We start from the raw sequence: 27510 nt of genomic DNA on the forward strand, positions 1-27510 counted from the left end.
CATCCACCCCCATCCAGCAGCATCGACTAATCAGATACAGCCACTAGTGCTAAATCGGGGCTGGGCCATGATCTCATCGGGTCCTCACGGCTGCTGCGGGTGGGTCCGGACACGGGCATGTGCGTAGCATTGCACAGGGATTGGCCTGCGATGCAGGCGTGACTGCGTCCCGCTCGTAACTGACTTTGGCTTAGGAGGGAAGGTCTGAGGTTTTCTAGCGAGCTCCCACTCCCCCGGCTCGTTTCCTCGCTAACTTACTCGTATATTGCTTACTATCCCCGAAACAGTAACATCTCAAGGCCAAGAGATTTAGGGAAATGAGCTTCAAGGGTGTAGCCCCCCTGTTCACGAATCGCTCCGGGGAAATTGGGCAATCTTGCATTTCCCTGAAAAAAATTAATACCTTTATACGCTTCGTGGTTGGTTTAAAATCTGCTGGGTGGACGCCGAATCCTCAACCCGAAGGAGCGGCTGCTGGCGTCCTATAGAAAGGCCAAAATGGGGCCATGTCTGGGTGCATTTACCAATGGCAGATGGCCAAGCTGCCACGGCAGCCAGCTGGACATTTTTTTCACCCAACTTTAATGGCCCCGATCAGCCGTGGTTCGCCGATCACGGCACCTTATTAAACTTATTGACATGATATCTGCGGCTCAATGGAACCGCAGTACCATAGTATTGTTAAATGATTAATTATCATTGTTAGTTACTGTCTTGACTATACGTTGTTTCCATGGACTCCAATGGTGTGATTACCAATTTTCAGTGCCTCTGTTGCGCGAGTCGCTTCAGCATCCTCTTGCTCTTTCGATTCAATGCAGTCTAGGGACGGTAAGTGCAATGAGCGCTGGTCATTCTTTACTCAAGTCGGAAACCAACTCCGGCTCCGACTGAGGTTGGGTCTCATGCAGCAACAAAATGGTGGTTACTAATTCTGTTCCTCTGCCTCTCACACAGCCTGCCTTCCATCGCCTTTCGAGTCATGGGAGTCCGCGCAAGCACCACCGCAGCCAGCACGCCTTTTCCGATGTCTCACCTGCCTCAATACCAAGCTTTGCCATTTGCGAGGATCGCTGGTCAAAGTTTTTGCGGCGAGTGGAATCGGGCAGATCAACCGAGCAACTCATGTTGAGTCCTTTTTCCCGAGATTACGGAATTATTTTTGACACGACATTGGTTTGTTGTCATCAGGCAGAAGTATACTTTACCTCCAGCTAGCCAGCTAGTCTCATCTTACGGCTATGCGATGTGCCGTACAGCCACCGCTTCGGATCTCCACCTTAGTCAACGCTTTCCTGCGCATCTTCCGACCTCCGATGGAGCCTTGGACTAAGCGCAGGCGCAAATGACGCGTTACTTGTTTCGCATCGCACATTATGCCGTATATTAATTGGCGAGATCATTTTCCGATCTAGTGGATTGTGACTGACCACGGGTCTGGCCTGGCCCGTCATTCTCCATACCCTCGCGAGTCGCAACAAATGCCAACTAACTATGGATTGCGTTGTTTACAAATCTCGGATCTAGCCACGATCCCGCCTGAGTGGATCGGATGGGTCACACTGATATTGCACACTACACGGTACCAAGCATCGGTTGCGATTGCTTTCGGACTGCTCAGATTGTTCTCTGTGGGCTAACTAGTGAACTTAGTTCTCCGATTCTGCGGTCGAATGATGCTCTTGAATATGTCTGATCTTGTATGCTTCTTGATGGCAAGCATGCAGCAATAGATAGGGCTTAGGCCTACTGAGGGCTAGTGAATGATGCAGCGAAGGCTGGCATCTGTTTTGACTCCTCGCCTTTCCTTACCAGAGAATGCAAACGAGACACACATCGGCCGCAGCATCCAGCTACTTTCAGCTCTCTGCCGAGGTGACTAGAGCTCCAATTAGGCATGTTCGACGACTCAAAGTGCATAGCATTATCAAATGAACCATTCTACGAGCCGTGATTCTACTCTGTAGAGACACGGCATACCGAAGCTGAGATGAAAATTGGACCCTGTGAACCAAACCCAGCAAGCACGAACCTACCTCCTCAGCCAAGAGATTATATTGCCCTTTATCCACAAGCTAAGGGCAGGAACCATTGCAGAGATTTACCGGCACGCTGTACTCCCACTAACAAGCACAGCTCCCTTGACAAGATCTATCTAGAGTATCTAGCCTGATCGAAGGAGCTCACCGCAACCGGGAGTCAGTATACCATTCTTGGTGGGATTTGTACTACGTCACTTAATCAAGGACCCTCGATGTCACCTCTACCACTTCCTCTGTGCAACCAACACGACAGACCAAACCCCTCAACGCCCAGCCATCTCGTCTTGTCTCAGCTCATCTCACCCATAATCTCAGATTTTCTAGCGTTATACAGCAGTGCAGATCACGCACCAGCCTTACTTAGAGGTTCCCGCCCGACCAGCCACGGACGATATCGAGTCAGATGCAGTGGAGTCCAATTTGCATCTGATAGATTAGCAGTAGAGACTACTACGTGCCGATATTCCCGATAATTTTTCAGCCAGCAGCCCCTTTATGTAGTTAGTATTTGAATCAACTACATACTAGTCAAATACTCGTGTGCAAAATCTTCACGATCCCCTATTCCGTAAATTAGACCAGGTTGTTAACTAGTTCATAGTATAGGAAATGAGGGCCCGCAAAAATAATCCGACCCCACCCTTCCACTGAACAAACGCCCTTTGCCAAGAGAAACAGACTGAAACAGGGGGGAACGGAGATTGCTGGCATTATGTATGTATGTATGTAACTTATTTTTGGTAATCTTTATACTGTAGATTACCTCGTATGCTAAATACAAACTGATTATGCACAGGGCAACCAAAATATATACAATTGTTGATTAATGGTCATCTATCTAGTAGTTAGCTACTTATCCATCTGTAAGGCCAGATTATATATATTATTTGTCTGTATGTACCCAGTAGAGAAAGAACTGAATGCATACTTATGAATATTAGTTACCCATAATATAATTAGGAAGTTAATAAGAGTAGGCAGCTGTGCATAAACTTCTGGAAGGGACACAGGCTGCTACATACTTTCTGTAACATGAAGCACTATGTACGTCGATACATTAAGTGCCCGGCATATAACTACGTGCAGTGCAGACAAAGACACCATTTATAGCAGTAAGTAGCGATTATTGCTATATATACCTGGATCAAACAGCAAATGTCTCAGACATGATGATGATGATGATGCCATGGCATGTGCTAGTTTACTCAGCCACTACTTACTAGTAGTCTATTATTGTAGTAAGATACTAGGTAGTAAATAGATCAGGTGCTGTGTGATTACTACTATGTTACTTACTAGTAGTAGTTTGTAACTAGTATGAGTTGTATATAAGTTAGTGCTTAGTAGTAGCTAATCGATAACTGATTACTACAGTCACAAGTACTAGTTAACTTCGATTACTACACTTAATATAATATAGTACATAGATTAACTATACTATCAATCTATGTAACATCGAAACTACACAAGATACACAGCACAACACATTATAAATGAATAAATACATCTACGAAAAACATCTTTCTACTACCCCACTACTTACAAACAAAAAAGTAACAAACCCCCAACAAATAGAACAAAGAATTTAGAACAAAGAATTCTCATTTCTGGCAAAAAGTTGATAATGTTACCAACACGGATGACCCATATAACCTATCATATTGACCATTACGGAACATTTAGCTAGTTAAATAACTAGGCTCTGACCCCAGACATGACAGATCTCAAGTAAGGCGAGGAGCGAATCCCAAAAAGGGGGTATATAGCTTGAGATCGATAGTTCAGTCAAGTTTTGTTAATTCTGTTAGGTAATAATATTAACACTTATTCAATAATTAGTAGTTGGGGTAATTCGGAAAATATTGGCATCTACTACTTACTTATTGTGTATATCTATTACTAGTTACTAGATCTGTATACTGGTCTGGGGTTTCAGTGGGGATTGGGGATTGCTTGAAAGTTCGACTAAGTACGTAGTACGTAGATAGAAAATTACTATACTCAATACTAAGTGTATTGGAGATGAAGAGTGTTACTTTTGTGAAGCTGTATGGTATATATGCTCTTTGTATTACTCTAAGTGTGGCAGCCATTGACAACCCGCCAAGGAACTATTTACTGAGTCTGGTAAATGTGGCTTGGGAGGTGTTGATGGCGTAGCTGGAGGGTTTGAAGTTCAGACAGGTAAGGAGCGTATGTGTGTGGATGGTAAGTTTATGGCATCAATAGTTGTCCGGAGTATTTAATCCCCGTGGTTTCATTGTGTACAGTAACTATGTAATATTTCATTCATTCAATACTGTCATGATAAATGTGATGTGAATATTTCCGAAACTCCATAGTTTGGGAGGTATATATGCACATGTAGAAGTATAGACCAAAAAATCATCTCTCGCTATGCATCGTGATGCGTGATCATCTCACATGACAAAAAGCAAATTGGTATCTATCCGGCAATCAGTTAGTCAATGTCCGTCCTCGAAGGAACTAGTGATGCATTGTATTTACCTAATGGATGACTGCAGCTCAGCTGCGGCTTCTGGGTATATTTCCCCTCCAGTTCATTGCGGATCGAGTTCAACAGTTGCAGATAGCTCTGGTTGGGTCGTTGCTGCAAGGTTTTTATGAATGCCCAGCTCAGGGCGCCTCGGGCTTCACCGTCCTGGAACGTGTCCGCACTATAGGTTTTTGGTGGTGAGTAGGTGAACTAGAAACCAGTTCTGGTGAGTAAAAGGGCTGCTTACGAGGTTTGGGTGTCTTTAGAGCCAGAGAACATGACGACGTCGGCGGGAGAGGTCTTTGTCATGACGGTCCGTTGGCGCGCGGTGTCGCCGTTGGCGGCCTTCTTGAAGAAGCCGATAGCTGTTTGCGCGACACTGCTGAGATCGCCTTTGCCATAGGAATTGAGGGCGCTGAATAGGTCCATGGCTGCTTCCTTGGCCAGGTTGGGTTCCTTCAGGATTCCTTGCGTGGAATAGACATAGGGGAGATCGAGCGCAGTTCCAGAGTGACAAGAGTCGAAGATCGCGGTCAGACGGACACCGGGGCGTAGTGGACGAACCCTGGACTGTCAGTATTGGCAAGGAGAATTCCACGGGGAAGTATGGCTTACATGATGGCGTGCATGTCATCGTCTACGATGTGTCCTGCAGTGCGATAGTCAAGCGGGTAGATAACATCATCGTAGCCTGAGTTGTCAGTTACAGTCTCAAGAAGGTTTCGGGTGCAACTTACCATCTTCCTCATCACCATCAAGATCGGGTGTACGGCCACCGTGCCCCGAGAAGTGGATGAAAAGAGAGTCGTTGGGCTGCGCGTCCTTCACCAGCCATTGCATGGCCCTAAGAATATTGGCCTTGTTGGGGATACTCATGGGGTTCTTCTGATCATCCGTGAGAATGACCATGTCCTCCCTCCGGTACCCATACTTCTCGTTCAGGAACGTCGACATGTTGGTCACGTCATTGATACACCCGCGCAGCTGGTTCGGCTGTCCGAAGTAATTGATACCGATCAGGAGGGCTTTACGCCGACCGGTACAGTTGGAATACTGGAAGCGGTAATTGGATGGGGCGCCCCTGCCAAAGTGCTGCGACTCTTGAGGTGGGCGGGGCGGGAGATTCTGGCCCCATGACGGCGAGTGGCCTAGATGACGTTAATACGATCTGAGTCGCATGTTGATATAGAAGGGACTGCTTACTGTGATAAGACCGTTGATGAGGCGAAGACGACTGAGGGGGCGGCGTAGGGGTATGATGCTGGCCGTAGTAAGGGGAGGGTGCCGGAGACGGGTAACTACCGGGAGGAGGATAATAGTGGGATGGCGGGGGACCAGGAGGCGGTGCGTATTGAGAACTTGGGGGCGGGCCTGGAGGAGGTTGGTATTGCGCACTGGACGAGTATCTGGAGAGGCTGGTTAAAGGGGATAGATAAACTCGTGCATGGTGTTGGTGGCTTACTGGTAAGGATAGGATGACGGCGGGGGTTGTCCCCACGATTGTTGACGAGGGTAGTCCCCAGACCAACCCTGGTGGGAGTGGTGGTAGTACATCAATTCCGGCGTGAGAGATGATCGGAAGGGGGGTGAGGGGAAGTGTGCCGTGAGCGGGGAGGGGAGTCGCAAAGCAATTTAATATAACTTCAGCGACAAGCGAGAGTATCAGAGACCCAGAAGTAAGCGACGAGGGGAAATGGTGGTCTGTGTGTTTGTGCGGAGATACAAGACGACAGTGGGTCGGTCCACCGGGGATACGCTGAAGAAACTTGGGAGAGAAACCGGGAACCAGTCTAGAGATCTGGAGAGCACGCGAGGAACCTCAGATGACTTTAATGAAGGCAAAGAAAAAGAAAAGAGAAGAGAAAGGGGGGAGAAGGGGAGAAAAACGGTGAACGGGTGGGATTTAAAGCAGGATGAATTGGATTCTTTGGCCCGTCACAGGGCTGGCCTGATGGCCCGTTCTCCACTGCCCGGCTGGAATGGCCATTGGCTCGGTGATGCCTGCGTGGGTCGTGCACGAGGCGTAGGGCAGAAAGAAAAGGTTGGAACTGGCTGGAGGAGGTCGGATTTATCGGCATCTCATCATTCATACATTCACCCCCTAGTAGTAGTTTCTAGTCTTTCTTTCCTCGTTATCTGCTGCTTATCCAAGGAGAGTCTCTCGAAATGCCCTTCTGGATGCTTCGATACAGACAGACACACCACCACTCTCTCGATTGCATCTTATGAATCAATACCTTTTTTGAGGTCGTTTCACCTGACCAACCACCTGGTCGGTTTGGTTGCCGATCCATCACAATTTTAATGCCGTATTCATTAGGCCTCTTACGTTGCCCCTGGGACCCGATAAGGAACCCGCCAGCCACGAATCTGCGGTCACGACTCATCATCGTCTCTTCCATGGAACCATCGCCTCCAGTTCCTCCCCGCTTGTCCATTCGGGCAACTTTCCGGAATGTTCGCTGCAGCCCTCTTTTAGGCACCAGCCAATCCCCTTGGATGTTGCCCGGTAAGTTTGCCCGCCCACTGATGGTCACACTGGGCGGTGTCTCCCTACATGCAGTGCTGATAGGTCTGCACTGCCCCCCTCTCTAGGCAATAAAGTGCAGTTGCTTTGCAACATGGCGGGTAGGGCGATCAATAAATGTGCTGTACAAACTTGACCGGGCGCTGAAGATCTGGGGTCACCTGGGAAACGTGACCAATCCACCAGAGGGAAATATTGGGGCACTGGAGTGGCGCGGGGCATTAGTGTGAAGTACTATAGTTGTACAGCGTCCTAAGTAGTAGTAGTTGAGTCAACTATCTTTGCATCATCATAATCATCATCATCAACTGCTCTGTCTGCACTACTACTGATTCTTTCGGTCTTTCTTTCGGTTTATGCACGATCATCCTAATCAGTGCATCGTGGTGGTCGGACAAGCATGGTTTTATACATCGAGCGGTGTCACCTGACACGAGATGATGCTGTCATCTGGACATGACACTCGTCAAGTCTGCATATCCCTGGCATTCTTGGTATCTCCAGGTTACGCAATCCTCGCCACGGATAGAGTACAGTCAGCTTGGCACCGCGCTCCCTGGAGTACCTTTGGACTGCTCACATGCGTCCCCCTTTTATTTCATCGGATTGTCTCCCTGGGGCATGCCATTCTTTCCCAGCAACTTGAACCAGGGGTTCTGTTAGTCGTGTCGAGGTAATTCAAGCAGCATGCGTTCGAAGAGGCAATCCGAAAACAGATGTTGATATCCAACAGCAATACATGATATTGCGCCCCGTCAGAAGAAGTTCTATTGCCAAGGCAAATGGAGTCTTGACCCCGCGTCAGTTCTATCGGAGCTAGGAAATGCTTTCCCCTACGAAGCCTTTAAATAACCTAGTCGGTCTACTATCTACCATCAACACGCTGACTGTTGCTCTCTCAGCCTAACTGACATTTGCTCCGCACATTGATTATCGGCTAGCCTTGCCTCTCGTGACCGCATCTTGGCGCTTGACCACAATCAGCATGGCGTGCGCCCTTTGCAGCAACAGCAACAGTCATCAAACGATGCAAGCAGCAGCAATGCTCACCTCATTCGCCCGGACTTCCATGGATCCAGGATCCGTGAGGTCCGCATGTTCTGTGCCATTTCTTGGCTGGCCGATATGCGCACCCTTCGGCCCCCAAGTCAACTCGTGAGATCATGAAGCATCGTGAGATTGTGTTTCGCGGGATAAGCCGCAGTGATCGTCCACGATGACGGCAGCAGTGTATAGATCACAATTACCCCCGCAGTCACAGAGAAGAATAACAGAAAGATAAAAAAAACATGGCAAGTGCTTATCTCGATCGGCATATATCCTATTGGCAGCAGAACATGCCACGGACCACGCGTTGTTGCACGTTTGGGGCAATCGGCAAGGCTGTTAGCAAGCAAGCAAGCAAGCAAGCAAGTGATCCCGCACCAGCTCGACCCCCAGTGCTTACCCATCAAGGGTCCAGAACACACCACTCCCTGCTCGTTTGATGTGACCCTAACGTGCAGCTCAGGGCTCCGTGCGTTCTCCCTTGATGGTGCTCGGTACCTGTTTCAGGCTATCCGAGCCTGTTACGCAGATGCGAGGCAGTGCAAGCGGGGTTGATGCATGCCACGGGATGCCCCGGCCTTATCACCAGAATGACGCCGGCAGCAGCCTGCTCCCAGTATGAATGATCACGGCCATTGGAGAGTCAATTGGCGCTCGGGTCATAGCAAAGTGGAGGATCGGAGGATCAGAAGTTTGCTGATGAGTGAAGGATCTTCGTACGGAAATGCAGGATGACCCTGACGTAGCTGCCGGAATACGGTTATCACCCGACCAAGCTGACCAGTGGCCCCTATGCGCGATATACCCACCGGTGGGTGCCGACGGGGTAGTAAAGGAAGGGGCGGCACTAGTTGGTTTAGTTAACTAGTTAGTTAGTCGAGTAACTAAGTGATTAGATATCATCGCAGCCTCACGGGATTAAAGGCCTGAGGCATCCGTAAGTTAAACCCCGATCAGCCGCAAAGCGTTGCGACTTGCCACCGTTGGGTCTCGCCATTCATTTCCGGGAAAGAGGAGAGGGGAGGTTTCATTTCAGCCTCCTCTTTTGCATACTAAATTAGCTCAAAGTTTCGTGTTGAGATTTCAAACCCACCGAAGAAGGGAATTCCGTAACCGGGTTGGGCGACCGGGGGATGATGGGACTGGGAGGCACGCGGCTCCGCAGGTGACTCTTTTGAGATGGAGGCTTTGAGGCTGCGAATGGAAGCCGCGCAGGTCCGATGGATGATGGCATTTGGTCCCAAATCAGCTAGTCCCCTTGCGTAAACTTCTTCCCTTTCTTTTCCCCCTTCAATCATCACTGCTCCTTTAATTATGATTACGCCTTGGCCACGGCCGCGTCTCCATCCGGCTGGGCAGTTGAGCCTCCAAATTGTTTTATTCTATTCTGTTTTGTGTTGTCACTGCTTGTCTGGCCCGATTGTCAACTCCGAAGGGGGCAAAATCTAGAGAGGCGTGCCGTTACCACGGTCGCTAATTGCTAAAATTAGCGTGGGACCGTAGTAGTAGTAACTAAGTAAACATGAGTAACAATACCACTGCCTAAACCAGTGGCAGTCGCACGGCTCACTCCAATGCAGCCTTGCCCAGGTTGTCCCCTGTTAACTAACGTAACTAACGCGCCAAAAAAAAAGCTCTACAAATTCCCACTGTGAGGCTCTCCGTTCAAAACCGCCTCTCATTCCCCGTTTTGGGTTTACCGCTTGACCGCCCCTCCCTCGTCAAGCTAAGCTGAAAAGTCACTGCTGCTGATGCCCTTCGCACTGTCGCACTGTGCCGCTTGGACTATCTATGAACTAGCCAGGCTTATGATCCATCCCTCTCCTGGCTCCCAGATGGGACTATGCTTCCCGCCTCCCTCAGGCCAATGATGTTGCTTCTCGGGCCCGATATCCCACTTTTTCCTCATTCTTGCCCCCCTCCGAACACTCCCCCATGCAAAGCTTACCCAGGGACAACAACAGAGCCGCATCAGCATGAAGAGTAGTTAAACCATGGCAGCTGTTCAAACAGCTCCCTATCCAGACGCGTCCATGTGTCCAGTGCATGGCTGTTTGTTGTCTAAAGTGTTGTTCCACTAAACCTTATTTTCTTCAATGTGGACCGGTGTTTTTTTCCCTATCAACCCTCTGTATACTACTTGGCCTCCCCCCCCGATCAGCAGTGAATCCAGATACCAACATTCACGTTTGGGCACCTAACATCTTACGGTTGGTTCCGTTGACGTTGTGTTAAACATACGTGGGGTCATCCGCGCCATTATATCTGTTGTTTCGCAAATTCTCGCCCATACTTGGTGTTGTCGATGGTATAAGTGCGGTGTGGCAGTGCGCGCATCCTTTCCCTTCTCCTACTCCTCCTCCTTCGCCTCCCATTCTCCATATATGGTCTGCAGTCCTGCCATTCGCCATGGTCACTTCTGGAATGGTCAAAAATTTAGACTGCATCCCTTATGATGTATTCTACCAAGTCGCTTCTACCCTCGACTGTCACGACCTCATTCATCTCAGCCGCGTTAACCGGGCATTGAACTATTTGGTGCAAAATGAATCAATTGCGCGCAAAACAATCCAAGTAGGTGTCGCCTCCATTGTTGTGAATTGCGACTGGCACTGACTATTTCAGAATGATTTACTGCACACCAAGGAAGGTCAACAGGCAGACCAGGCCAAGACTGGGTATCGCAGGGCCCTCGGGCGCTTGTTCGATATCAAGGAATCGTTCGCAACGGCACAGCCGTACTCGGCTTCCATTCTGGCTTATGCGAGCTCCTTCATCTACAGCGAAGGCTGTCTCAGCTACATCTACAACGATGAAATTCGCCTCCTAGATGTGCACGGTACCCGTCAAGTTGAACAGGTGCTGAACATTCACAACGTCCTATCCCGGGCTATCCAGGGGTGCAATCCACAGACAGATACGTTCGAGGTCTGCCTCATGTACTACAGTAACTGGGTTCTAGCATTCACAGTGGAGTTTGTAGACAGGCCCGAAGCATGGCTTCTGGCAGTGGACATGCGGCGCAAAGTGAACTACAAGAAATGTGGTCGACTCCGTCTCCTGACCAGGCTTCAACATACACGACGATTATTTGTTCGACACAATGGCCTCTATCTGTACTATGGGACTCACACCGCCATGGGGGACCATGGCTACTCACAATGGGCAATCCATTGTGTGGATCTGAAAGCAAGCCAACCCTTGACTGAGAAGCCAACCGTGCTGGAGAACTTTGCCGGCAGTGAGATTGGTCAGACCGTATGTTTTGAGATTCATCAGGATCACCTCTACGCAGTGTCCACGCTCGTTGACTTTGAAGCGGAGGAGGTTGATTGGACCTCATACTACGTCTGGCTTTGTCTTGCCCCCAAATCCAACGCCAGCAATCGCTTCGTCACGCCCAACCGTACTTGGCGTCGTCAGCATCGTGAGGGCCCGATCAATGACACCTGGTCGGATCTCACGCTGCGCCAGGACGAGGCAACCAAGCGACTGATGATCCTCGAATGCCGCCGGGAATGGCGCGATGGTGGGAGTGAAAATGCACGCACATATTACATGCAGCCCTTACCATCACCAGCCGAAGCCACTCAGAATAAGCAGCCCGGCTTGACTTCCACGCCCAACCCAGCGCCTGTCACCCTCCCCGATGAACCTCTCACCCGAACCCTCGACTCCACCAGTAAACCCAATTACGAACCCCCGCGTAAGCGTCTGCGCCGACATTTCCACCAGGAATACGCACACGGCGCGGAACCGGCCCAACGACGAGACTATATTCTTGCCAAAACCAAGTTTCGCAGCTACAACCTCTCCGCCTCGACCTTTATCGATCTGGTCAACGACCCTTCCCCCGAGGCACCCGGCAGTTTCATCCAGCATGACCGACTGCGTCTGCGCATGGCATCACGCAAACGCAAATGCCCCATTGATGAGGCCGGGGATGAAGGCGAGCCCGGTCTGCTCTTCCGCCCCGAACTCAGCGATGCAGATGGCCAGCCGATTGAGTACAGCGAAGAACGCTACGTCTCCCGCGGGGTCCGTCTCTGGCCCCCCGACAACGCTCCGCGAGAATTAACCCAGCTCCTCTGCCCATCCAAGCGCTGTGGCCCCGTTCAGGCAGCCGCCGACGAACGGTCCCTCGTGTACTCGGTCGATCAGGAAGGCCTGGAAGGGACCGGACATCAGGCGATCGTGCTGATCAATTTTGACCCGTCGCTACGCCTGCCCGGCTTACAGAGCATGGATCTGACCCGCGGTGGAGCAGGCGCCCTGCCAGCGGACGAGTGTAATGCCCCCGTGGGCATGGAGCGACCGGCCATCGGAGATATCGGACGCGAACGGGTGGGCGTGCACACATTCGTCGGCAGTCGAAGGGCGAACCAGCCGGTGCCATCTGTCCGTGAGGAACAAGCCCTGTATCTTTCTATTCGACGAGGGTATTGGCTCCGGTAGGGGTGTGATGCGTTTTGAGTTGAGTTGCACTGCCCTGGCACCGGACGAGGCTGTGCAAGGGTTTTACCGGTGCGTGCCTAGCTCGCAACAAGTGGGTTTTTACTTCTTGTCTGAGACAGGGGGGCTGGTAAACCACACACACACACCACCACCAAACATATCATAATATCCTAGAATAGACGATTCTAAATGATAATACCAAAGAAAAAATTACTATAAACACACTAGTCTTGTGTACGTGCGCGCTTGCGCGTATTGTGTTAATCCTTCCCTATCGTAGGGTGGTTGGGTAGAGTGTGCCGGATGAGCTGATCGGATCGGATCGTCAGCTGCTGTCAGCTTACTTGCTTCTAACTTGACTCGTCTTGTCTTATTCTGACTGACAACTTGGTGCTGGCTGGGTCAAGTGTCGTGGCCATACGACTTCTCATTCGTACGATCGTCTATTTTCATGACTAGGAGGGAAAGAAAGTCCCGACAAAAATACCTGCAGGAAGGATTCGAGTTGAAAGGATTCCAAGGGTCTCTCTCTATCCATACCAATTAGAGTAAGTGATACGTCAAACAAATGGGGTTAAAGTACTACCGGTGGGGGCGTTTCAACGGTTTGCCTTAAATTAGTACTTTAATCTGGGGGTCGAGCTGGATGCACGGATTGAATTTGATCCTAGTACACCTCTCCTATAGTGGTTCATCGTACAAATTGTGGAGGAGGCTATTGTTACGGATAGATTAGCTGGTTTTGATTGTGAATTTGTCATGTAACTTGGTTACCTACTATGTTAGTTATTGTGTCAATAATCCGTAGCGTCTTTTGTTTCTTTGAATCAGTGAATTTCTTATCTAAAGACAAACTGGTATGCGTCAGGTGATTGAGGCTCATTTCTATCTTCTGCGGTGGTTTCTGATCTTTCTCTCTTTATTCTTCTTATTCTTTACTTCGGAGGCGCAGACTCGTTGTGACTAGTTTCGTCCTTAAAAGAGATTCTCATACTTGGGTCTTACAGTTGTCCTACTGCTACTCGCTGACACGCTTGCGAGATTCTTTCACCGCATGGAAGGAATTATTGATGATGATGACGGTGTTCTTTTTAAATCCTGCTAGCATCTATACTCCTTTTTTTATATCCGGACTCCCTTCTCTTCCCAGGTCTCTCAGACCACATCTCCTAGTGGTTGGACGCCTACCATTTGGGATAACGGAAAATGTAAGCCACTGTTTCCTGCGATCACTCCTCAACCAACCCCCGTAGCTGGGGAAACTGCTGCTCCAACTGATTATGACCGTGCTTTCCATTTAGGATATTCTTTGGCACCAACGCGACTAGCTCGCCAGATGCACAAACACGTGGATCCCAAAGCAAAAGCACCCGATCCCATAAAGGCTGTCATGAGCACGACAGGGGCCGCTCCCGTTAGAAGAGCAGAACCCGCAACGCCAACCCATGATACCAAGCCACTAGCCAAGCTCTTCAAACATATATCCCCATGTGAGTCTGACATGGCGAACTCAAGAGTCCGCAGGCGAGACTCACAGACGAAAAGCAGCAGTCGTCGCAGGAGCTCCTTTTGATCAAGATCCGGCAGAATCATACATGCAAGTCGGATGGCGAAAGCAGAACAGTTCCACCAGATCGTGTCGTATCTTCCCCATGCTTTGCGGAGGGGGTTATAGAATATTTATCTATTAACAATTAGTGCTGCCTGATCATTCAAGGACAGAAGGGACGTTACTCACACCGCTCAGATATTGTCTCGCTGTCGTAGCTAACCAAGCCAATCTCAACAATCCCGTCTATGCTTCGGACCTTTTCCTCTCCCCAGCAGACAGCATCACCTTCCTTGTCAACCATATTGGGACCGGTGAGCTCGAAGAACGAGCCATGCTGAAATTTGTGCAGCAATTCTGTGGTCTCATCCGTCCAGGTCGCCTCTGGCACCAAGCAAACGGCATAATGGCGGATAAATCTAAGTGGTGTTGGAAGTGACTCGGACTGTTTTCTGTACCATTCAGTGAGGGGGGAGTCGTTATCAATTCCTATGGCGTCTTTGATTGCCTCGTAGGATCTACCCGATCTTATCGTCACGCTGAGAACGACACGTTTGCACCAAGCATCCGTGAAAATGAGGATCGGGTCATTGAGCCGGAATCAGAGGAACATACTTCGCGCCTGGTCATCACGCTCGTGGCTGGTCTGTTCCTCGCCGGCAAACCATTGCTCGATAGCTCTATATGCAGTAGCCACAAAACAAAGGAGTTCGACGGTAGCCTCCTGGACCTCTTTCATGATAGCCACTACCACTGGACGAACTTCAGCAGCAAATTCAACCGCCTGTGCACTTATAGCCTCAAGGCCCGGAAGAGAGGCTCAGGAAGCAGAAAAGTGGATTTGCCTTTCAGCCATCGAAGAGCCTGTACCGGAACGTTTCTGATAAATATCCATCCAATGATTATGGATAAAACAGCAGTAGACAGAATATTGAGGGCGACCTTGACACCGTCAAGCTTCACGGCGCCCGCCAAGAAGATAAGAAGGAGGAACTCGGGGCGTGTGTATATTCTGCCCATCTTTACTTTCTGGGTTAAACAACGAGTTTGGTCAGCAAGTATATCAAGTGCGATTGCCTGGCAGAGACCAAACGTAAGATGGGAAGAAAGCAGAGAATGATAGCACACATGGGGCATGTCTGGGCTATATCTATTTGCTCACAGTGATCTAACAGTTTGACACCGTTCAGCCAGCGTATCTCAATACCCCAGCGCCTTGTCACTTTGCCCTCTACGAGCAAAAGCCTTCGCCACCATCGAAGCTTTTTTCGGCCTTGCCATAAATCCGACATCTGGTCGGAGCTACTATATTGAGGCTGTGCCGAACCATGAGGTAGTAATGTTGGCCATTGAGCACCACGGCTTAGAGCTCCTACGAGCGTTTACCTAGCGACGTATACTAGCCAATCGATCCGACACATGATATGTAGCAGAATATCAACCATTTAACCTGGAAGCTCCGTTGGACTGTGTGTTTGCGTACTGATTGACTTAACCAACATTGTGAAATGTGAGTCAGTTGGACTGGATTGGTTGACTGCTTGATCGGTTGTTGATAGTCGTCACTCAGGCGGACCTCTTTCCGGCCGATGTCCGTTTTTATAGCAGCCTTCCATACTCCATGTGTACTGGCAGTCTCTCGATGATTATCATAATCTATTGAACCGTATCGGTTTCTCGGATGCCTTGTTGCCGATTATCAGCTGGCTGTATGTCTCTTCCCAACTCTACCAATACCTGCCACCAAAACAAGGAAATACATCCTAGCGTAGCCGCCTTCGTAAATAACAGGAGAGAAGAATTTTATAGAAGTAAGAATAATAGTAAGAAGAAGAAAAATGAATAAACGACACAATGAATCATTCCTTACTAGGACGTTGGCTTATTCCTCCGATACTTGCAACAGCAGTGATTATATCGGCATTTGGAGTTTTCTTTCCCATATTCCGGTCTTCGAAAGCAACCCAACAAGCATACACTGCTGTGGCTGGCTGAAACGGGCAACATTCTTCTTCTTCTGTTTATTTTCTAGAAAGTTCAGCGTCTTTTTCTCTTTTCTATTCATTTATTTCATATTTTTCATCTTTTTTCTGCATCATATTATATCTCCTCTCAAATTTCTTATTTATTGATTTATTTTGATTCCAATTTCATTTTATTCTTTCTTTTTGGCCGTCCTTCCCTTCGATGATCCAAATGGACCTCCAAGATGGGTAAGAAGTGGAATATGCTTTTACGTATGGTCTTGATGCCGACCTTATAAGATCTTAATTTTATTGGAGATAGAGGGAGCAGGTAGTAGTAGTATGATAGTATGAGACATATAGATTAATATCAGCTACACCAGTGCTAGAAAATTGTTACTGATCTCTCTGCTTATTCACTCCCCACTGAAGGCATACACTATTGCCCTTGCCCCTGCCCCATTGGCTCCAGAGGCTAGTTGCCTTAAGATCTATCCGAAAGATAGTAGCACCGTTTTCAACTTGTTCGAAATACATTGTGCTGCATAGGTTTGTCCTCCCCCCATTCATATTGAAGTGGACGGTCTGTGAAGAGCACTATTGCTTTTCTCCAACATAGTAACAGAAGGGGACAGTCAATGGAGGAAAATCCTTTCCATGTCTGTATATCACTGGTGGCACTGAAACTGAATGTATGATTCTAGAGAATGATGGGAACATCCTCTCGTCACTGACGATGGGCTGGATGGCGACCTGGCCTGTCCTTCTCCATCCGCCTCCAGAAGGATAGAATTTAGTCACGTACAGATTCCCCCTGTTAGATTCCTTCCTGCCTTGCCCAGTAGCAGCATATTAATCTTCGTAAGGTAAGATCTAGCCGAGTCTCATTACGCAAGGAGCAATGTGCCGCCAGATCAAACCACACAGAGGCAACCATCCCTTCTGGGAAGTCTCAACCTTGGTACAACAACACATCGGTAGAAGTGGACTTATAACAAGTCCCATTCTTCCGGTGAGACTGGCAAGAGCACAGCAGGTATCCAAAACCTTGCTTTCAGGGCATGGTGCACCATGGGTTCCCATACTGTTTCCGGGTCCAATACCTCGTCGTAAAGCTCAAGAACTTATCTCAGAGGAGTAGGAACAGCGTTAGTTGAATTGGTATTTTTTCAGGAGAGTATGAGGTGTATCAAGTGTTATGAAAAGTGATGTATGTTGCTGTTGCTTAGGGAAAGAAACAAGATGTGAAGTAGGGGAAGATTGTGAGAAGAGTGAGGAGCTGCATACGATAACAGCTTAGAACTCTCAAGCTTTTTGGCTGCTTTAGCTTCCGCCAACTTGGCTTCTGCACTTGTTCGTCGTTTGCTTCTTTTGTCCATCCTCCCGGTGCTGAGAGATTCGGTCCCTTCGGACGAAATGCTGGGATGGAGTTGTACTGTCCCATAGTGAGCTCTCCAGACCCTCCCCATTGTCGATGTCAATTTTCCAGGTATCGTGGGTATCCAATTGCATGGTGTTATCGTCATCTTCGTCCACTTTCGGTGGATGCATACCTGTGGTGGGCATGTGTAGGCACTCCGCCCCCGATTTTCAACATCCATATCTTCTGATGTCACGCTTTCAACTCTGGCTCATTGCTCACCCTGAAGCTTTGGTGGTCCTGCCAATCAAGTCTTTTGGGGTCTCTTTTGTTGGTGTCATCATCGACTATCCGATATCATTGAGCCCTCTATCCAGATTATTGCAGTAGTTATCAAACATCCGTCAAGCAAGCTCGAGCTTCGCTTCGCGAACAGCAAGACAGGAGAAGTTGTACTTTGCTCTCTTTAGAGGCTCCACCTGACCAAAGGTTGCTGGCATATCTGTGCAGGAGCTCTGCAGCACTCTCTCCTGGTTAGGTCTGCTTGGAAGGCTTCTTGGTTTGTTACTATGCCCCCCGACATCCTTTGGAAGGAGGTTCCTGGTTCAGCCATTAACATTGACCTCGTGTTTTGATCCCAGCAAACTTGGACACTTGTGAACGTTAATCGTGAGGCGTGGAGTGTCATATACTAAATAGCTGGTTTCATTTGGGTGAAGGCTGCCATGGTTTCTTCTCTGCTCTCTTCCTTCCTCCGAACTTCCTTATTTGGACTCATAACGCAGAAGTTGAAGAGGTGGTCGATTGTGCAGCTGTATATTGCTTTGTACAGTCTCTCCATCTCCGGTTTGAGTTACGCCCTGTCCGCTGATTAGGCACACGAATTGAGTTGTATCGCCAGAGATATGGTGACTGGCACAACACCCATTGTCGGGGATCATGGCTCTCCAATTCCAACTAGTAATGAGGAGAGCGTTGGTAAAGGATGCACGAATAGTGCTGACCTAGATGTATTGTAACAGTGTTAATTAGTTATGGGGATGTCCGACTAGACTGGAATAAAACTAACCTTCTCCAAGGAACGATCAATGAATCTTCTAGGCTGGTGAAACCGAAGCGGAAGATATTGGGCGAAGAGACGTGCATTATATACAAGACATGGTGTCCATGTTCTGTGAATTGTGTAGAACGAAAAGGGCAAGCATCAATCATCTGTGCCGCCATCACTCAGAAAAGAAGGCCTTTCAGATAACTCCATCAATGGGTTGGTTGTATGATTCCATAGACAGTCATGATCTACCGAATAATATGCCTTCTCTTGATCCAGGATCGCAATGAATAGTGGGTCTTCCGCATTTGCGCTCGGTCAATGAGGACCTGAACCAGTTTGATGTTGTCCATCATTTGCCTTCTGGCCATGAACCCTGCTTGATGCCTGCCTATGACGGATTGTGTTGGTTTCAATGGTCTGTTTGCGAGGAGCGAGGTGTCGAGATTGTAGTCTGCATTGGTCATACGGAGTGGACGATAGTTTTTGATATCGTCTTGTTCACCCTTTATAAAAGAATCGTAATCACTCTATACTTCCATCTCATGGCATTGGGACTTGGTACTTTTCCCAGTCAGTCAGCACAGTGGCTGTTGTCACCAGCGCATCTGTGAGATTGTTTCTCGTGTAGCAGCTCCTTCACAAACTCCATGCCACCAAGACATAGAAGCTGGTCGCGGCCGGGATAGCGGTGCCATTCAGGCTTGATTTTGAGGCCGGCTAGTTGAACCAGTCTCAGATCTTATATACCATATATACAACGCATGATTCCGGATTGCTGTCTCTGGGTTCCTTCCAGCGGCAAGCAGCGCAATCCGTTGTAGGCTCGTCAGGCCTGGACAGTGTTCTGTCGGTACAGCATGAGTCTTTCTATCTGTGATGGACATCCACCACACTTCTTCTCGACCGCACTCCGACCTACTTTGTTTGCCATCGGTGTATCAGGTTTGGGTATTCGCCTTGGTAAGTATTTGCCAGACGATGGGAAGTATTTTGCAAGGACAACTCCCTATTCCTCTCTTGTTCGGAGTCTTAGTGAGGAGAGAAACCAGCAAGTTTGTAGAGGCTTGAATGCGTTCATCTCTTAGGTGTATTTTGGAAGAAGCTCTTTGGGGCAAATATAGATAGACTCAGAAAGTAGCCCTCATGGAAGTAGGCGTCCTGTATCTTGCCTTATCATCCATCCGTCGCGTAATAAGGGCAACCACGTCGCAGTTATTCTGAACACTGGCCTCTTGTCTTCCTTGTGTCCGGAGACGACAATGTAAAGTATCATGAATATGTCGAATGACGGCCTTTGATCATGCATGGTGATTCGGAATGCCCATTCTTGGACATCCACAACAGACCTATAAAACAGGTAGAGCTCGTTCGGTGCGATTATGACGGTGTCTTCGTCCGGGGAAAAGAGCGAGACAGCACCCATCATTGGTGCCAAAGAAGACTAATTAGGCAGCACCCATCATTGGTGCTGAAGAAGACTGATTCAGACAGCGATTATAGTGGGTATGTAATCACCACCATTATATAGATATCCTTAACATCCGTGTCCCGTGTCCCTTTAGGCCGAAGTCAGAGATTCATGGAGTTCCAGCGGCCGTCAGAGGCAGTGGGCTGAGTCTGACAAACAACCGCAATCGGCTGCCAAAGATGATACCCTTGTTTGTATCTTTCTGTGACGATACAGAAGGTGTTAGGTCTGGTTATCTCGGGAGTGCTGCGTCTCCAGATTGGGGTGTACCTTCGTGCTTTGGGATCTAGGTAGCATTAGTTAGGTTGAATCGTCCATGAATGTGGTGTTTCAGGAGTAAGAGAAGGATCGAGTACATACCATGAATGACCCAGCCCACCGCTGTATAACTTCCTGCCTGCCAGATCCATGCGAGCCTTATCCCTAGTTTGAAGCAGGACATGGCATTGCCTGCAACTGGTGAGAGTATATAGTAGGGTTCAAAGTATAGAGTCGGAAGATATAATCATGAAGCATAGAGGTATAACATGGTTGATATAATATATGTGTACTACTAGTACTAGCACTAGTAGTGGTACTACTAGTAGTACTGCTGCAACTTGGGAGAAAGAAGCAGTGGAAGAGAGAAGAGGGCTGGCAGCAGGTTTATATATTCGCTTCTCACGTGAGCCAATATTCGAATATTCGTCGTGAATATCATTTCGCTTCAATACCCTACACTAAGCGAAATGCACATTCAAGGGTAGTTTAGGTGGAGAGTGATTTATTATATTCAATTTCCTAACGGGAAGTAACGAGTTCACGGTGAAATGTTGCGGATTATTCCTATGGGATTAGTTTACTTACCACTACTCTATTGCGGGCCGGATTCACGAGTTTCCAAAAGTGATTTGCGCTCTGATGAATTCTGGATGCAATTGATAAGCAGGCCCATATCAAGTCTAGAACGCTGTAAGCGGTATCATGGTGATGATATATATAACTATTGCAGCTGGCTAGTTACGATGCAGGTTACTGTATTCGGTAGGGGAGACTTAGTAGCATCCACATCGGTTTAGTTCTCCAGGTGTCCGAAACGGGTAAAAAAAAGTCAATTCGGGGTGCAGTCGAAAATAGTAATCACACCACCAGGCAACAAGCAATTCCCTTTACCCTCATTTTGCATGAATACTGCATAGTAGTTAACTGAAAGGCAAAAAAGAAAAAGAAAAGGTCGTGCCCGGGATCGAACCGGGATTGCTGGAATCAGAATCCAGAGTGATAACCATTACACTACACAACCGAAGTTGATGTCTGGGCAACTACTTTAGACAATATATTCGTTAACAGAGCTAATCTACCTGTATTTGACCTTGTCTACAGCGACATGATCCAAGAGTAGAATGTAGCTGAGACTCTTCCTTGGTTTGCTCTTCTCCGTCATGATCCAGCTGATCCACTTTCTCCCCCTCTTTGACTCTTCTCAACTCCTCCAAAATCCCGTGGTATGTGAAATTGAACTTCCGAAATCGATAAATCTCCTTCGCTGAGTGTCTCGCCGTAGCTTGCGAAGTATTCCGCTGAATCTGTGACGCTCGGGGTCTGCGCACACGATCAAAGTCTTCCAGGATAGCATGGACATTCTCCCTCGTGACGTGACTTCCCAGGAAAAGCCGGAACCCCTCTGCATCTTCAATGGCCTGGCATCCTCCCTGTCCCTGATGAGGCGTCATGGCGTGCGCAGCATCGCCGATCAAGACCGTTCGTCCTCGGATATATGTGGGTAAGGGGTCCTGCATGCGGAGTTGCCAGAGTTTAATATTTTCTGCTGCCCTATAGCCATGATATCCATGTCAGCGTACAATATATCAAGCCTCAAGGGATAATGCAGGAAATACCGGAAATACTTAAGCACCCAGTCCGGATAATCAGAAAACAGCGAGATCATCTCGTCTCTGTCCCCGGGTGCAGACCATGAGTCCGACGACGCTGGGGCCTTGAGCATATTGTCTGGGGCGAGCACGGCGAAGTTGAGGATCTCGTAGTTCCGACATGGATACATGATCACTCGTCGCTCCGTAGGGTCGAGCGCGTAGACACCCACCAAAGTGCCTGGTTTATTTGAATCCATTATCTCGGGCACCTCTCCATTGTGCAGCTCGATGGCTTTCTCGCGGGACATGGTGAATCGGAATGCAGAGCTGCCTGATGGCTGCGCGGTGATGTATGCGTCGTCGTTGACGACGAGGCCGCGCATGATGGATCGGATGCCGTCGGCTGCTGTTTCATTGTCAGTATAGTATCAACAATATACCTCAAAGAAAGTAGATAACAGAGAAGAAAAGAAGGAGGATAGAACAAACCAACAACCAGATCCGTCTTCACGACCTCCCCACCCTCCAATACCAACCTCCCCTCGTCAACATCACCACCTACAACCCTCGCCCCAAAGCGCACTTTCGCCGGCTCACCACTCAAACCCAGCTCCTCTGACGGCGCCGTCGCCAACCGCAAAAGCTCATCCCGCAGATCCACCCGATGATGAAACAACCAGTCTGTTCCGAACTCCTGGACGTAGTCGTGGACAGATTCCCGCGTCAGCTCGCCTTGCTTGTTGTACGACAGAACCCGAGTTACCGAGATGGAACAGGCGCGGTGGCGATCAAAGCTTACACTGTTGAGGATGTGCACGGCATTGGGGCCGAGGTTGATGGCGGCCCCAGCCTCGGCTTTGGCTGCTTCGCGTTCGTAGATGGTCACGTTGTGCTGTTCGCGAAGGATGCGGGCGGCGAGACATCCGGCGAGGCCGCTGCCGATTATGGCGATGCTCAGGTTGTGTGGTGCCATTATTAGGTGGGTGGGTTGTTGGAGTGAGGGATGATTTGGGAGGATAAAAATGGTTGAAGACAGGGATGTAGAGGGGTGAGGTCATGGGACGGTCTGGTTGGCGATGCACGATGCATGCATGCCCTTGCGGGTATGTCTTGCATCTGAATGATTAGTGGGTGGGAAAGGGATGCAAGGGTCTGTGGGGAGTTTTGTTAGATGAAGGGGATTAATTGACTGGATGAAAATAATCGATTGGGTATACTTGAATGAATAAGTCTGCTAGATTCGTTAATCCCAAACCCAGCTCAGGTATACATTAACAAGAAGAGTATCAACAGGATATACTATAGATAACGCCAGCGCCATCGCCAAACCCCAACAACACTACCAATAAAACCCATAATCATATCTCGTAAGCTCCCTTCTTCATCAGAGCCTTCAATACATCCACCACTTCTCCCCTTCTCTCCTCCTGCCTCAGCATTTCTAATGCCCTCCGCCCCAATGAACCCCCATCGCTACCACTATCTGCCTTATCCTCGCCCACTGTAAACGTCTCCCCACTATCTGTAGTCATATTTAGCCCGGCCAAGGGATTCGTCCCGTTGGGATGCAAGATGCCGCTTAGAGTATTAGTGATCAGCGACCCTAGTGGAACCTTCGCCGTCATGGTCAGGTTTTTCATCACTTCCGTGTAGTAGGGGACCTGAACGCCCTCGTACTCGACGTTCGCACCGACGGCCGTAAGACTCAAGTAGCCTTCTTTGATTGAGTCGCTTTGTTCACTCAATATAGGACCAATGTTTGCGATGAGTTTGCCGAGATCCAATATCCCTCGTACGGGGGTGGAGTGGTTGCCGGGTCTGAGCATGAGGTTGTTGAGAGTGCAGTTTCCGAGGGTGAGGTTGCCGCTGAGGAGGTTGAGGGTTGTGTTGCCCTGAATTTGGTTAGAGCTGGGTATAGTGTATGAAACGGGGGGAAAAAAATAAAAAGGGAGAGACTCACGATTTCAAGAGTCATCACGGATGGGTTGGGGAGAGTGGCGTTGGCGACCAGGTTAGTGCCGTCGGATTCAGCGGGAAGGAGAAGCTTAGGATCGGATATGGAAAAACCGGCGAAGGAGTTGAGGGCTACCCCATTGAGTATGCAGTTAGCAATCAACTACTAGACAACAAGGCGTAGGGAGACGCACTGTTCTGCTTAATGTCCTTGTTCAAGGTGATGTGGGACTTCAGTTTCCCAATATATGCAGTGACGGGAGCCTTGACGGACAATGGAGCATGAGGCTCGAAGACCACACTGCGAACATATTGTGTCCATTGGTAGACATCCAAGGGAGTAAATTGATCATCCACAGTGAGGGTTGTGTTCCCATTGACTGTAGCCCCGTCCATGTACAGCTTTGCCCAGGTGTTGTTCTCCGGAAGGAAGCGGTTGAACAGGGAGAGTGTGAGGTTATCCATCCGTACAGGGAAGCTGATGGGCAAATTCAGGGCGGAATTGATGCTGAGCATGATGGAATTGGGGCGTGGTTGGAGCACGTCGGCGTGAACGAGGACAAGAGTGCCATTGTCTAGAACTCGCTGGGCAATGGCGGGGATAATCAACGTAAAGCTGTTGATAGTCAGTTGCTGTTCTCAGACTAGAGCGAAGCAAAATGAAAAGGGTGGTGGTAGCATACAAAATGGGCAGGAAAATCGCCAGGAAGACAAGGCTCCAGAATGTATAGCAGCACCAGAACCGAGCCCAATGGCGACGCAGATTCTGCGTTGGCGTGCGCTTCACTGGCTCCAAAGAGATGGAATGGGCCGTCTCAATATGTTCAAGCTCCAGGCCTTCAGTGGGCAGAGGGCCACGATGCACACCCAGGGCGTATTTGGCCTCTTTGGAGGCAAGATAGGTTTTCTTCTCGTCCATGATGGTGTGGCCCTTGCTGCTGGGACGGTCGCCGGGCGAAGAAAGGCGGGAACCGGGGTGCTTGATCTGATATAGTAACTAACAGACAGGCTGATATCATGGCGCTCATTGGCACCCACTGACTAGTTTAAGAAAAAACCTCGCTATCGTCGTGATTCTCGTATACACCTGCCGCCCTCGGAATGCAACCCTCAAGCCCCTGCCATCTCTCCGCAAGGATCATCCCGGAGCCCGTCGATCAGTGCAAGTGGGAAATTGCAGGTCCAATGATGACCCATGGATTGGGTTCACATGCGGGCTGGTCAGGGCGACGATCCGCCCGACTATTGAGAACCGCGGTTGAACGTTGATTTTCGGGCCCCGGGTTTGGTGGTCGCTTTTAGGGCATCGCTCGATTTTGGGTTGAAACGGGGGATGATCCACTGCGTTCTGGGGATTTCGGACTCTTTGCCCGATGAGGATGCGGGGATGCTTATCCGCAGTTCCTTTGGCGAAGTAAATCCTGGGTCAACTGATTACCTTTCTGTGAGAGGTTTGTTGTGTCTATCATTGTGCAGGATTGATTGATATGCTTTCTCGCTTGCAGGCCGCGGATGTGCCTGTGCCCGTATATTCTCGTAACCCCCCTGCAATGTCCTGCACCGGCATGTGCATCGAGCTGCTTCTTATCAGCGTCGGCAGTTAACCATCAGTTTGATTTAATTGCACTTGTCAAACCATAGTAATAAACAAAGCAACTACTAACTACCTATCTCCCGAATCAAACAACCACCTATTTCCCAAGCAACAATGGACGAGAAAGCCGCCGCCGCAGCATCAGACCGCATCTCCCCGGTCTCCTCCCAAACCACCACCGTGACCACCAACCATCTCGAAGCCCTCGAGAAGCTCGAAGTCCTCCCTCAAATCCTCCAAGAAGGCATTCTCTTCGCCGGCTCCGGTGCCGCTCTTCTCCTCCAAGCCGCCTACCCCAACATCAAATCCGCCTTCGAGGAAGCTTCCAAAACCAAGACCGAGACCATCACCCCAGCCAACACCAGCACCGACAACAACCTCGCCACCGACCTCAGTAACACCCTCCAAACCGCCCTCAGTTACATCGCCTGTCTCGTCTTCGGCACCAAAGAAGAAAAGAAACGCCTCCTCGACCTCCTACAGAAAGACCACCCTCCGCTCCCGACCAAACTGCCCTGCGACCCTTCCATCCAACTCTGGCTCACAGCCACCCTCTACGCCACCGCCACCGACTTCTACCAGCGCATCTACGGCCGTGTGGACTACCGCACTGCCGAAAAGGCCTACATTGAATTCACCACGATCTTGTCCTGTGTGAACATCGCCAAGGACGTCTGGCCCCCTACTCGTCAGGCATTCTGGGCGTACTGGGATGACCAGATCGAGCGATTGAACGTCAGTGGAGATGCGCATCTCTTCGCGAAGGACCTTTTGTATCGGACGAATTTGCCGCGCTGGGTGACGGCCGTGAAGCCTTTGCTGCGGGTCATTACCATTGAGATGCTCCCGCCTCGGATCCGCGAAGCGTATGGGCTCAAGTCGTCGGCTAAGACAAGAGGGTTGTACCGAGGGACGATGGGATTCTCGGTGGCGGTTTACCCAGCGCTGCCTAATTCCGTGAGGGGGTATCCGTTGAAGTATTATTTGGAGGAGTTGAAGGGGAAGTTGAATGCTTAGTTCTCCCCCCTTTATTTCATATATCTAGTGTAGCTTGGTTCTTTCTATGTTTTGTTTTGGTCTGGTCTAGTAGTTCGGAGTAATAGGAGTTGACCAAAGGAATATTAAATATCATTGTCATAAATTTCATCCAAGATACTCTCTGTATACTGTATACTATGTACTAACTACTCCTTGACAGTCATCTCACGCAGTCTTCATAATAGCCGTCAACAACGCCGATACATCAGTCACCAACTGCCCCTTCATCAGCATTCCACTTTTACATGTACAAGAGAGTATGGAAGAGAAATAGAAAGAAAGGACTTACCGGCAACGCATCCCCAATCAACTCACTCGTCTCATTCACAAACGACGTCGTCAACAGCAAATCCGCATTATTGATAATATTCTGCAACTTGTCGATATTATCACTCGCCAATAGCTTTTGCAGATTCTGCGGCGTATCCCCGCCCAGTAGCACGGCCGCTCCCTTGACGATTGTCTCCAGGTTATCGATGGTGTCTTGGCTGAGGAGTTCCTTGAGATTGTCGATAATGGTGGGGAGGTCGGAGAGTAGGCCGGTGGATTGTGGGCTTCGGGGTGCGACCGGGTTGGGGAGTGGGTTGGGGTCGGCGAGAGCGAAGGAGATTGGGGTGATGGCGGTGGTGGTTAGGAGGAGGAGGTGTTTGAGATTCATTTTGAGGTTGGTTTTGGTGGATGGATGGATGGATGGATTGTTGGTAGGGGTTAAGCGGAGTAGTTACTGTTGTTTGATAGAATATTTTCGATTGTGGCTTTATACGAGGTATATTATGAATTATTAGTATTTTCCTGGTTCTACTTATCGGGTCTAGAATTGAGTGTGACTGACTAGTACTAGTTAGTATAGTTAGTAGTAGTTGGTAGGCTTGGGGACCCCCCTTGCCGGGGAAGAGAGAAGGAGGGCGGGAGGTGTTTGTTGGCTACCATACGACGATACCACGTCCGAGGATAATGTGTTCCTTGCTATGGACAACAATCTGACCTACATGTGAACCGAGCAAGGAAAGGATAAGCTCTTGCGCTCTGATGTCTAGTTCTGTTAGTGTATACTACGCTACGCCACCGTTTAATCTCCATCACCCTTCACCCCGCATCTTAGGGCTCACTAG

At 49.1% G+C, this 27510-nt stretch overlaps 11 protein-coding genes and 1 non-coding gene across 12 annotated transcripts; 6 read left to right on the forward strand and 6 right to left on the reverse strand.

Annotated features, from left to right (window-relative positions):
* Positions 1–733: 733 nt before the first annotated feature.
* ASPBRDRAFT_657434 (uncharacterized protein) lies at positions 734–1693 on the forward strand. The gene is made up of 3 exons (XM_067628579.1): positions 734–831; positions 958–1127; positions 1285–1693. Exons 1-3 carry the CDS (start codon positions 816–818, stop codon positions 1423–1425), a joined length of 327 nt encoding a protein of 108 aa, XP_067476733.1. The 5' UTR covers positions 734–815; the 3' UTR covers positions 1426–1693.
* A 2550-nt stretch (positions 1694–4243) lies between these two features.
* Positions 4244–6396, reverse strand: ASPBRDRAFT_45831 (caspase family protein). The gene is made up of 7 exons (XM_067625494.1): positions 6002–6396; positions 5743–5945; positions 5277–5687; positions 5155–5230; positions 4787–5104; positions 4551–4720; positions 4244–4488 (listed from the first exon to the last, which is right to left on the reverse strand). The coding sequence occupies exons 1-7, from the start codon at positions 6091–6093 to the stop codon at positions 4463–4465; spliced, it is 1296 nt and encodes a 431-aa protein (XP_067476734.1). The 5' UTR covers positions 6094–6396; the 3' UTR covers positions 4244–4462.
* On the forward strand, positions 5863–6958 carry ASPBRDRAFT_279930 (uncharacterized protein). The gene has a single exon (XM_067622457.1). The coding sequence runs from the start codon at positions 6233–6235 to the stop codon at positions 6842–6844; it is 612 nt and encodes a 203-aa protein (XP_067476735.1). The 5' UTR covers positions 5863–6232; the 3' UTR covers positions 6845–6958.
* A 1397-nt stretch (positions 6959–8355) lies between these two features.
* Positions 8356–9722, forward strand: ASPBRDRAFT_57152 (uncharacterized protein; the record flags this gene model as incomplete). The annotated part of the gene is made up of 6 exons (XM_067627698.1): positions 8356–8522; positions 8621–8729; positions 8823–8872; positions 9182–9278; positions 9563–9615; positions 9665–9722. The coding sequence occupies 6 exons, from the start codon at positions 8356–8358 to the stop codon at positions 9720–9722; spliced, it is 534 nt and encodes a 177-aa protein (XP_067476736.1).
* Positions 9723–10522: 800 nt separating this feature from the next.
* On the forward strand, positions 10523–12568 carry fbx15 (F-box domain protein; the record flags this gene model as incomplete). Its single annotated transcript, XM_067621175.1, has 2 exons — positions 10523–10687; positions 10739–12568. The coding sequence occupies 2 exons, from the start codon at positions 10523–10525 to the stop codon at positions 12566–12568; spliced, it is 1995 nt and encodes a 664-aa protein (XP_067476737.1).
* A 1224-nt stretch (positions 12569–13792) lies between these two features.
* On the reverse strand, positions 13793–15137 carry ASPBRDRAFT_76971 (uncharacterized protein; the record flags this gene model as incomplete). Its single annotated transcript, XM_067629342.1, has 4 exons — positions 13793–14223; positions 14307–14656; positions 14729–14916; positions 15060–15137. 4 exons carry the CDS (start codon positions 15135–15137, stop codon positions 13847–13849), a joined length of 993 nt encoding a protein of 330 aa, XP_067476738.1. The 3' UTR covers positions 13793–13846.
* A 3645-nt stretch (positions 15138–18782) lies between these two features.
* ASPBRDRAFT_280053 (uncharacterized protein) lies at positions 18783–19226 on the forward strand. Its single transcript, XM_067622459.1, has one exon. The coding sequence runs from the start codon at positions 18873–18875 to the stop codon at positions 19101–19103; it is 231 nt and encodes a 76-aa protein (XP_067476739.1). The 5' UTR covers positions 18783–18872; the 3' UTR covers positions 19104–19226.
* A 1944-nt stretch (positions 19227–21170) lies between these two features.
* Positions 21171–21242, reverse strand: ASPBRDRAFT_t208. The gene has a single exon. It is a non-coding gene; the product is annotated as a tRNA-Gln (tRNA).
* A 49-nt stretch (positions 21243–21291) lies between these two features.
* On the reverse strand, positions 21292–22786 carry ASPBRDRAFT_131365 (uncharacterized protein; the record flags this gene model as incomplete). The annotated part of the gene is made up of 3 exons (XM_067618321.1): positions 21292–21772; positions 21838–22219; positions 22303–22786. The coding sequence occupies 3 exons, from the start codon at positions 22784–22786 to the stop codon at positions 21292–21294; spliced, it is 1347 nt and encodes a 448-aa protein (XP_067476740.1).
* Positions 22787–23171: 385 nt separating this feature from the next.
* ASPBRDRAFT_131426 (DUF3712 domain-containing protein) lies at positions 23172–24685 on the reverse strand (the record flags this gene model as incomplete). Its single annotated transcript, XM_067618327.1, has 4 exons — positions 23172–23705; positions 23774–23898; positions 23961–24382; positions 24450–24685. The coding sequence occupies 4 exons, from the start codon at positions 24683–24685 to the stop codon at positions 23172–23174; spliced, it is 1317 nt and encodes a 438-aa protein (XP_067476741.1).
* A 789-nt stretch (positions 24686–25474) lies between these two features.
* Positions 25475–26377, forward strand: ASPBRDRAFT_57157 (oxygenase MpaB family protein; the record flags this gene model as incomplete). The annotated part of the gene is made up of 1 exon (XM_067627699.1): positions 25475–26377. The coding sequence occupies one exon, from the start codon at positions 25475–25477 to the stop codon at positions 26375–26377; it is 903 nt and encodes a 300-aa protein (XP_067476742.1).
* Positions 26378–26563: 186 nt separating this feature from the next.
* Positions 26564–27056, reverse strand: ASPBRDRAFT_57158 (uncharacterized protein; the record flags this gene model as incomplete). The annotated part of the gene is made up of 2 exons (XM_067627700.1): positions 26564–26614; positions 26688–27056. The coding sequence occupies 2 exons, from the start codon at positions 27054–27056 to the stop codon at positions 26564–26566; spliced, it is 420 nt and encodes a 139-aa protein (XP_067476743.1).
* Between the last annotated feature and the right edge of the window lie 454 nt (positions 27057–27510).

The sequence above is a fragment of the Aspergillus brasiliensis genome (genome assembly GCF_001889945.1).
Source record: "Aspergillus brasiliensis CBS 101740 unplaced genomic scaffold ASPBRscaffold_10, whole genome shotgun sequence".
NCBI classification, from domain to species: Eukaryota; Fungi; Ascomycota; class Eurotiomycetes; order Eurotiales; family Aspergillaceae; genus Aspergillus; species Aspergillus brasiliensis.

Bases quoted from the DNA above. Each gene is read 5' to 3' on its own strand.
- ASPBRDRAFT_657434 (XM_067628579.1), top strand. The intron at 1,128-1,284 runs GTTGAGTCCTTT...TCTCCACCTTAG, and splicing joins AGATCAACCGAGCAACTCAT to TCAACGCTTTCCTGCGCATC.
- ASPBRDRAFT_45831 (XM_067625494.1), bottom strand. From the start codon at position 6,093: ATGTACTACCACCACTCCCACCAGGGTTGGTCTGGGGACTACCCTCGT. The intron at 5,688-5,742 runs GTAAGCAGTCCC...AACGTCATCTAG, and splicing joins TCATCAACGGTCTTATCACA to GCCACTCGCCGTCATGGGGC. The intron at 4,489-4,550 runs GTAAATACAATG...ATTGCCGGATAG, and splicing joins GAGCTGCAGTCATCCATTAG to ATACCAATTTGCTTTTTGTC.
- ASPBRDRAFT_279930 (XM_067622457.1), top strand. From the start codon at position 6,233: ATGGTGGTCTGTGTGTTTGTGCGGAGATACAAGACGACAGTGGGTCGG.
- ASPBRDRAFT_280053 (XM_067622459.1), top strand. From the start codon at position 18,873: ATGCCTGCCTATGACGGATTGTGTTGGTTTCAATGGTCTGTTTGCGAG.